Source organism: Zonotrichia albicollis, chromosome 2 (assembly GCF_047830755.1).
Source record: "Zonotrichia albicollis isolate bZonAlb1 chromosome 2, bZonAlb1.hap1, whole genome shotgun sequence".
Taxonomy (NCBI): Eukaryota; Metazoa; Chordata; class Aves; order Passeriformes; family Passerellidae; genus Zonotrichia; species Zonotrichia albicollis.
Genome location: NC_133820.1, coordinates 11,841,359 through 11,850,890, shown reverse-complemented (window position 1 = coordinate 11,850,890; position 9,532 = coordinate 11,841,359). Strand labels below are relative to the sequence as shown.

The 9,532-nt window shown below is 67.5% G+C and overlaps 1 protein-coding gene across 1 annotated transcript; it reads right to left on the bottom strand.

The window, feature by feature from the left end:
• Positions 1-1,925: 1,925 nt before the first annotated feature.
• On the bottom strand, positions 1,926-9,235 carry RHOG (ras homolog family member G). The gene is made up of 2 exons (XM_074533513.1): positions 9,080-9,235; positions 1,926-3,120 (listed from the first exon to the last, which is right to left on the bottom strand). The coding sequence occupies exon 2, from the start codon at positions 3,089-3,091 to the stop codon at positions 2,516-2,518; it is 576 nt and encodes a 191-aa protein (XP_074389614.1). The 5' UTR covers positions 3,092-3,120; positions 9,080-9,235; the 3' UTR covers positions 1,926-2,515.
• Between the last annotated feature and the right edge of the window lie 297 nt (positions 9,236-9,532).

Here is a 9,532-nt window from a genome sequence, read left to right as displayed (position 1 = left end):
GGCACAGCCCTGGAACAGCCAGCAGGTCCAGACCAGCACCGTGGGCAGCGTGGGGGCTGGAATGGGGTGCGGGACACGGACCATGGGCTACAGGGCTGGAGTGTGGGATGTGGACCCTGGGTGATGGAGCTGGGGTGCAAGATGTGACCCCCTGTTCTGGGGTGTGGGGTGTGGATCCCTGCAGCTGGGGCTCGGGATGCAGATCCCTGCAGGATCTGCTGTGGATCACTGGGGTGTGGAATGTGAATCCTGAGTGATGGGGTGTGGGCTCTGGATCCTGCTCCTGGGGCTGTGGTGTGGGTCGTGTCCCTGGGTGCCGGATGAAGCCCGGGAAGGCTCAGTAAGGCTGGGAAGTAGCCAGGGGCCGGGCTGGAGGCGTGGGACTGAGCCCACCCCGCAGCTGGCGGCCCCACTGCTCCCCGCCCAGCTCCTGGGGCCGCTCACTTGGCCACAGATCCTGCAGATTTTATGGATGCTGCGGGGCCAGGGCCAGCCCAGCCCCGGGGACAGAGCCTGGAGCCAGGAGGGCTGGGGCTGGCACTGCTGGGGCTGGGCAGGGGAGCTGCCAGGGCCTTGCTTCCCCCTGTCCCGGGCCGTGGTGGGGCCCTGCCCTCGCTGCAGCCGCCCCAGGAGCAGCTGGGAGGGGAAGAGCCATGAGCTCATCCTGCTGTGCCGGGCCAGGGCAGGGCTGTGTCCTGCTTGTGGCATCACAGGGACCCCTCCTCATCCCAGCACCCACTGCTGCACCAAACCCCACCAGGGGGCACCTTGCCAGCCCACTGTGGCACCCGGACATGGCCCTGGGGATCCCCACCGTGGGAACAGCATGTGGCTGAAGGGATCCACCACAGTGGGAGCAGGACACGGCTGTGGGGATCCCCCTGTGAGAGCAGGATGTGGCCATGGAGGTCCATCACAGTGGGAGCAGGATATGCCATGGAGACCATCCCACAGCCAGACCAGGACAGGGCTGTTGGATGCCCATGGTGGGAGCAGGATTTGGTGCAGCAGTGACCCCGAGCCCGTGGCTGTGCAGTGGCCCTGGGGCTGTGTCCCCTGGCCTGGGCTCCCAGGGTGGGCTGTGCAGGGCACCAGGAGGCTGCAGAAGGCTGGGATGGGCTGGGCTGGGCCGTGGCCGGAGCCCCCAGCCCCGCTGCCCACGCCTGCCCCAGCTCTGGTGCCAAGGGCAGCAGGGAACAAAGGCGGCTTGTGGCGGGCGCCGGGTCTCTGCCCTTCCTGCAGGAAGCCCCGGGGCCGGACAAGGGGCCCGTGTCCGGACATGGCCGCCCGCCAGCACGTGCCGGGGGGGCGGCGAGGGGGTGGCGAGGGCGGCCGAGGGGATGCCACTGCTCCCTCACTGCTCCCTCGCTGCTGCCATGGGCAGCCACAGGAGATGGGAACACCACGGACACCCCTGGGCACAGGAGCACAGGGCTCTGCTGCCATGGGCAGCCACAGGACACGGGAACACCACAGACGCCCCTGGGCACAGGAGCACGGGGCTCTGCCCTCCACCTGCCATGCCAGAGGCAGTACTGGGGCTGCAGTGGCTGGGGGCTGCCCAGGGGGGAACCACACTCATGTGCCAATTCCTGCAACGTGCCCGTCCTCAGTGTCCCCATTCCCACACAGTTCAATGGCCCCGTGGCCACCTCCTGCACTGTCCCCATCGCTGGCCCTTACAATGCCCCCAAGCCCCCGGGTGGGAGCTCAGCTGGGCACAGAGATGGTGGGGTCAGGACTGGCCACAGCAGGGACATGCCAAGCTTCCTCCGGCAGCTGCCCCCAGAGGAGAGCCCTGGCAAGCACCATGAGCACCCTCAGCTTGGCCCTGGCACAGTGAGGGTCCCAGCCCAGCTCGGGCCAGTGACACCCATGTCCCTCCAGGGAGTGTCCCCGTGCCCAGGAAAGGAGGGTGCGTGTGGGAGAGCACAGGACACGGGGCGCCTGGGCAGGATTTTATTTCAGGAGAAGCAACTCTGGGGGCAGCTGGTTACAGGTGAGTGCTGCTGCCCCGTGGAGCTCCAGCACCAGCCAGGGCAGGAGCTCTCTGCTCTGGCCACGCTGGCTCTGCTCTCAGCAGGGCTGGAGCTCCCTGCTGTGGGGCTCACCCCAAACACCCCCAGGGGATCCCGGGGCAGTGCCAGCGAGATGCTCCGGGCTGGGCGAGTGCCAGCGCTGGCACAGAGGGGCTGGGGACCCCTGTGCCCCAGCTGGTGTAGAGGGTGGGGGTGGCAGGTCCCCGTGGGGTGCTCGGGGCTGCAGTGGGGGTGCCCACCCCGGGCATCCCCTTCTCAGGAAGCGTTGCTGTGCCAGGACCGGAGAGGCGGCACCAAAGGCAGGGCGGGGAGCCGGTGCCCCGGGGCGGCGGCCAGTTAGTGCAAACAAGGTCTGTATTATTAAAGCTGGAGGCTGGGCTCCCACCGAGGCTGGGGAGGCACGGCGGTGGCTGGGGGCAGGGGGTGTGGGGGGCACGGGGCACGGGGCAGGGCAGCATCGTCCCTCGGCAGCCCCGTCACAAGAGCACGCAGGGCCGCTTGGGCTTGGCCGGGGCGGGGTTGAGCACGGCCCGCACGGCCTCGGTGAACACATCCTTGATGCCCTCCTGGTTGAGCGCCGAGCACTCCAGGTACTTGACGGCGCGGATCTGCTTGGAGAGGCTGATGCCCTGCTGGGTGGTGATGGGCGCCTGGTTCTGCTCCTTGAGCCGCTTCATGGTCTCGGGGTTGTTCCTCAGATCCTTCTTGGTGCCCACGAGGAGGATGGGCACGCTGGGGCAGTGGTGGCACACCTCGGGGTACCACTTGTGCTTGACGTTCTCGTAGGAGGGCGGGCTGGCGATGGAGAAGCAGATGATGAAGACGTTGGTCTGGGGGTAGGAAAGCGTCCGCAGGCGGTCGTACTCCTCCTGGCCGGCTGTGTCCCACAGGTTTAAGTTTATAGTCCTGCCGTCCACCGTGTTCTGGGCGCTGTAGTTGTCGAACACGGTGGGGATGTACTCCTTGGGGAAGGCGTTGGTGGTGTAGCAGATGAGCAGGCAGGTCTTGCCCACCGCCCCGTCACCCACCACCACGCACTTGATGCTCTGCATGCCGGCGCTCCTGGTGTCCCCTCAGCAGCCTGTGGGGAGAGAAGAGGCTCAGGGAGGGGACGCGCCAGGGCTGGGTCAGCGTGGTCCCCCTGCTCTGACACCCCGAGGATGGGGGCTGCACAAGGATCACATGCCCTTGGTTCACCATCCAACCCAGATGAGCGTCCCAGGCAGGCAAAACCCCTGACAGAGACCCACAATGGGGATCTGCCCACCATGACCCAGGGACACACGTGTGCCACCGTGGCCAGTGCATGGGGACCACATCGTCCCCAGGGTGCTGCATCCATGGCAGCCAGGCTGAGACAGCACCCTGTGCCATCCCATGTTGTGCCATGCTGTGCTGTGCCATCCCGTGCTGTGCCCCCAGCCCGGGATGGGACGGAGGGCAGTAGGGCAGGCAGCAGGGCCACACCGGGGCTGTGGCAGCCCGTGGGCTGTCACCGTTTGTCCTGCCCACCCCAAGCAGGGCCGGCGCGGTGCTGGCGTGGCCCCGGAGCCAGCGTCCGCTCCTGCAGCTGTGTTTATCCCCAAGTCCGGCGCGCGTTTTCCTTCCTCAGGCTCCCTCTGCGATTCCCATTAAGGGCTGCATCCTGCTCCCCTTCCTGCTACGGGCCGGCCGGAGCCCGGCGCTGCCCAGTCCTGCCCGGCCGGGGCGGGGGCGCCCCACGGTGCTGGGCTGGGGCCGTGCCCACCCTGGGCCCGCAGCCCTTTCCCGCCGGGATGCGGCCGTGGGCATGGTGCCCACCCACGGCATGGCCGCGGGAGGATGGGAGGGAGCCCCGCCCGTGTGCCAGGGGCAGGGAGCGGAGAAGCCGCAGTGTCCCGGAGCCCTGGGCTGGGGTCCCGCTGAGCCCGCAGCGCTGGGCAGGGGAAGGCCCCGAGCCCCCGGCCCGTCCCTGCCCCCTCGCATGGGGAAGTCGCTCTTCCTCTTCCCGCGCTGACACGCGGCTTCCTGCGGCTGTGCCGTGACCCCCGCCCTGCCCGGCTGTGCCCGACCCCCGATACAGGCACGGGGATGCCAGGGCAGCGCTGTGCCTCAGTTTCCCCCGGGCAGGCACCCCCGCATCCCCGCCGTGCGAGCGGGGAGCAGCGGGGCCCGCACAGGCGGCCCCCGTCCCCATCCCCACCCCCGCAGGAAGCCCTGCAGGGTCCCCGGGGGCCGCAAACACAGCTCCGGCCTTTGGCCTCCAGCTCGGGAGCGAACGCGGCCCGGAGGTTTCCTCACAGCGCTTTGCTCAGCCCGGGGCAGGCACGGGCACTGCTGGGCTGGGGGGCACGAGGTGGGAGAGGGGACAGAGGGGCGGCAGCAGAGGGACAGGGATGGGAACGGGACCAGAATCAAAACCATGGGATCGGGCTCAAGGAGACAGGACAGTGGGAGGAGGAAGTGGAGCAGGAGCAGCTGGAGCAGGAGCAGGACGGTGGGGGAAGGAAGTGGATCAGAGCAATGGCAGCAGGAGCAGAGGGAGAAGGAGCAGGGCAGTGGGAGGAACAGGGTCACGGGACCAGGATCAGGACTGTGGAGACTGAGGTCCCTCCGTGGCTGCACAGGGCCACCCTCAGGGACACGCACCTTCCCCAGGGGCTGTGACAGCCACCCACGTCCCTGTGCCCCTTCTGTCCTGCAGCCACCCCATCCCCTGGCCCAGGGCTCCCAGGGCAGCCCCTGGGGTGGGACACAGCTGTCCCTGTCACCCCAAGGCCCCATTTGGTTTGTCTGACTCAGTCTGGAGCCAAAGCAGCCCTGAGCACCAGCCTGGCCCTGTGCCCATCCCACAGTGGGACACGGCACACGCTGCTGATGCTGAGCCCAAACTGACTGTGGGCACCTCGGGATGAGCTGCACCGGGCAGGAACCATCCCCATGCCCATCCCCACCCCATCCCATCCCCATGCCCATCCTCACCCCCATCTCCATCCCATGCCATCCCATTCCCATCCCAGCAGGGAAACACCTGTGCCCATGAAGGGCATCACCACTTCATGGGAAATGGTGAAGAGGAGGGAAAGGAGGAGGAAGAGGAGGAGAAGGAGGGGCTGAAGGCCAGGGGTCACTTCTCCATCACCCAGCACCCCGGGGCTGTGGAGCCCCAGTGTCCCCAGGTTTGTCACCAGCACACAGCAAAGGTGGGCACACACCACGGTGCCCATGGAGGGGCAGGCAGCGTCCAAGGGCTCACACAGGAGCGTTCTGGCTCCTGCCAGCACCAGGTACAAGGAGCCTGTGGCACAACGAGGGGACCCGCAGGCATGGCCCACACTCACAGGGCAAATGCCTCACTGAGGGGTGGGCTTTGTGCAGGGCAGAGCCCCCACAGCAGCCCCAGGTCTGTCTGGGTGCCAAGGGAGGATGTGGGTGCCAGGCGGCTCCAGGTCTGTCACAGCCAAGGTTTGCAGCCACAGCCAGCACATCTCAGTCCCAAGCAGCCCCCCCAGCCCCAGCCAAGCCCCCGACTCACACTCATCTTCCCAGGGAGGATGAGGAGGGACAGTGCCCTGCCCCTGAGCCCCTGTGTCCCCCAGCACAGGACAGGAGGGTGGGCAGGAGCCCTGCCAAAGGAACCCCATTCCAGGACAGGCCCAGGGCTGCCCGGTGCCATCCTGGAGGTGCCAGGGAGGGGCAGGAGTCACCGTGTCCCCGCAGCCACACTGGGGCTCCCAAGGGCCCCGCTGGCCCAGGGCCGGGCTGGGCCGCTCTGGGGACACGGGGAGGGCGTCCCGGTAACACTGGGAGGGTGTCCTGGTGACACTGGGTGGGTGTCCTGGTGACACTGGGAGGGTGTCTGGGTGACACTGGGTGGGTGTCCGGGTGACACTGGGTGGGTGTCCCGGTGACACTGGAAGGATGTCCCGGTGACACTGGGTGGGTGTCTGGGTGACACTGGGTGGGTGTCCCGGTGACACTGGGTGGGTGTCCCGGTGACACTAGGCGGGTGCCTCGGCCCTGCTGTGCCCCCAGGCTGCTGCCAGCTCCTCTGCCGCTGCCGCCACAAGGGCAGCTCTGTTCCCCGGGAGATCCGCGGCCCGCAGCACATTTAACCCCTTCTGTGCCCCGGGATGCCGGAGCCAAAGCGGCCTCGTGGGGCTGAGGCACCCCGAGCCCCCAGCCCCGCTCCTCACTCGGGGGCCTATGGGGGGCCGGGGAGGCGGCAAGGGGGGCTGTGGGTGACACAGAGCGGTCCCCCCTCCCATCGCCACCCCCTGGCACGGGAAAAGCGACTCATCTCTTCAGCAGAAAAGGGAAGCAAAACCCTCTGCCAGCGCTCCCGGCCGGGGCAGCCCCCGGGGGTTTCCGCCGGGGAAGTGGAGCAGCCGCCCCCGTGAGCTCCGTGTCCCACGGTCCCCAAACCGCCCCGAACCCACCCTGCCCGCCCCAGGCACCCCTTCCCCGCCCCACAGCAGCGGCACACCCCGTGCGGGCACCGCTCAGCCCACCGTGCCCTGCCCCGGGCACCCTGCCCTGCCCCGGGTCCATCCCGGCCCCAGGGACGTGCCCAGGGAGTGCCCAGGGCTGGGGGTCACCAGCCCCTGGCACTGGGGTCGCTCCTGCTCTGGGGGGGCAGGCACAGCATTGTCCCCCCCTGGCCCTGCAGCCTGCTCAGCAGCAAAAAGAGGAAATTAATAAAACTGCAAAATCTCTAAAATAAACCTGCTAAAATCTCTGAACCGCGAGCAGAGACCCCACGGGGGTCCATGGCCATGGTGGGGATGCAGGGACCCCCCAGGGCCCCCCCAGCTCTGCCCCAGGCTCTGTCGTAGCAGCTAAAATAACTAAAATAGCTCCCGTGCTGACTCAAACGGTTTTGATTTCCCTCATTTTCCAGCTGTCGTGACTAATTTCCTCATTTTATTTCCCTCCCAGGCCGGGTCCTGCTCCACTTCTCACCACGGCCATGGCCACTCCCGGCACTTGGCCCCGGCCCCAGGAGCTGCAGCCAGAGCCAGACCCTCCAGGAGATGGATGGATGGATAATGGATGGATGGATGGATGGATGATGGATGGATGGATGGATGGATGGATGGATGGATGGATGGATGAATGATGGATGGATGGATGGATGAATGATGGATGAATGGATGGATGGATGGATGATGGATGGATGGATGGATGATGGATGGATGGATGGATGGATGGATGGATGGATGGATGATGGATGAATGGATGGATGGATGGATGATGGATGGATGGATGGATGAATGATGGATGAATGGATGGATGGATGATGGATGGATGGATGATGGATGAATGGATGGATAGATGGATGGATGGATGATGGATGGATGGATGGATGAATGATGGATGAATGGATGGATGGATGATGGATGGATGGATGGATGATGGATGGATGGATGGATGGATGGATGGATGGATGGATGGATGAATGATGGATGAATGGATGGATGGATGGATGGATGGATGATGGATGGATGATGGATGGATGGATGGATGGATGAATGGATAGATGGATGATGGATGAATGGATGGATGGATGGATGGATGATGGATGGATGGATGGATGGATGGATGGATGGATGGATGATGGACGGATGATGGATGGATGATGGATGAATGGATGAATGGATGATGGATGATGGATGGATGGATGGATGGATGGATGATGGATGGATGGATGGATGGATGGATGGATGATGGATGGATGGATGGATGGATGGATGATGGATGGATGGATGGATGGATGGATGGATGGATGGATGGATGGATGGATGGAGCCAGGCAGGCCAGGCCAGGCCCCATTTCCTCCAGCAGGTCCCAGAGCTGGGTGGCAGCACTGTGCTGCTCCAACACCTCTCTGGGCCATGGCCAATCCCAACCCACTTCCACGCACGAGGGCACAGCCCACACCTGCACCGTGGCCAGCACAGCCCAGCACCTCCACAACTGCCCACAGACACTCCTGGAGCCTGGGCCGGCCCCCTCCCACCACGCTGCCACCACAGCCTGTCCCCATAGGCCACAAATGGTACCTCAGTACCTCAGTGGCTTCTCCTTCCCCCGAGCCAAGCAGGGGAAGCCCAGCAGCCCCCAGCCCCCCGCAGGCTGCAAGGGACCCGCGGGTGTCCCCAGGCTGACTGAGTGAGCCCGGGGAGACCCCATGATGAGCACCCACGGCAGGAGCCCCCGGCACGCCCTGGCTGCTGCACACGTGTGGCAGCGCCTGCGAGGGATGTGTGGGGGGACACAGGGGGTCAGGGGACAGTGCAGGGGGCAGTGCAGGGGGCAGTGCAGTGGAACAGGGCTGGAGGCATCACTGGGGTCACCGTGGGGGGCTCGGGGGTCCATGTGGGGGGGGTCAGGTCAGGGGGATCAGGGGGTCAGTGCAGGGCAGCAGTGCCGGGAGGAGGTCAGTGGGGTCAGTGCAGCGCTGGTCAGGGTGGTCATTGCACGGGGGTCGGTGGGTCAGTGCAGGGGGGTCAGTGCGGGGGTCGGTGTGTCAGGACGGGGCCGGGGGCCCGCGGGCCGTGCAGCGCCCCCCGGTGTCGCGCAGCCCCTACAGCGCCGGGCCGGCAGCGGGAGCGGGGCGGGGGCGCGGCTGCAGCTCCGGCGGGAGCGGGGCCGGGGGTCCCGCCGAGGGGGTCGTGCCGGGCCCGTTTCTGTCCCCGCTGTCCCGGCTGCTGCCGGAGCCGCTCCCGCCCAAAGCTCCGCTCCTCCTGGGGTCCCCCGTTATCCCCGGCTGTCCCGTTTTCCCCGGGCCCCGCTATCCCCGACGGTTCCGCTCTCCCCGGCGGTTCCGTTATCCCCGGCGCTGCCCTGGTCCCCGCAGCTCCGCTATCCCAGCCCGCTCTCCCCGGCAGCTCCGTTATGCCGGCAGTCCCGTTATCCCCCGTGGTCCCGCTCCGGGCGGGTCCCGCCGCCCCCGCCCTGGCCCCGACCGGCGGCTCCTCCCGCCCCCTGCCCGAGCCCGGCGGGGCCCCCCAGCCGCGGGACCCCCGCCCCAAAGCCCGGGGCTCCGGCCCCGCACTCACCCCGGGGCATGGCGCGGCGGCGGGCGCCGGGCCGGGCGGCAGCGGCGGCAGGACGGGGAGCAGGACGAGGAGCAGGACGGGGACGGGGACGAGGAGGAGGAGGAGGAAGTCTGCGGCCGCCTCCTCCGCCGCCCCGGGCGGTCCCGCGGAGAAACTTCCCCCGCCGCGCCCGGCCCCCCGCGCCCGCCGCTTCCTTCCTCGGGCCGGGCCGGGGCAGCGCAGCCCCCGCGCCCCCGGCATCGCCCCGGGCTGCGGCACCGCATGGGACTGCGGGCACCGCACGGGGCTGGGGTAGCGCCCGGGGCACGACCCCCGGCACCGCCCCGAGCGGGGACCCCCCGGCATCGCCCCGGGCTGCGGGCACCGCATGGGGCTGGGGGCTTTGAGGCAGCACCCGGGGAACGACCCCCCGACACCGCCCCAAGCAGCAGCCCCGGGCCGGGTGGGGCAGGG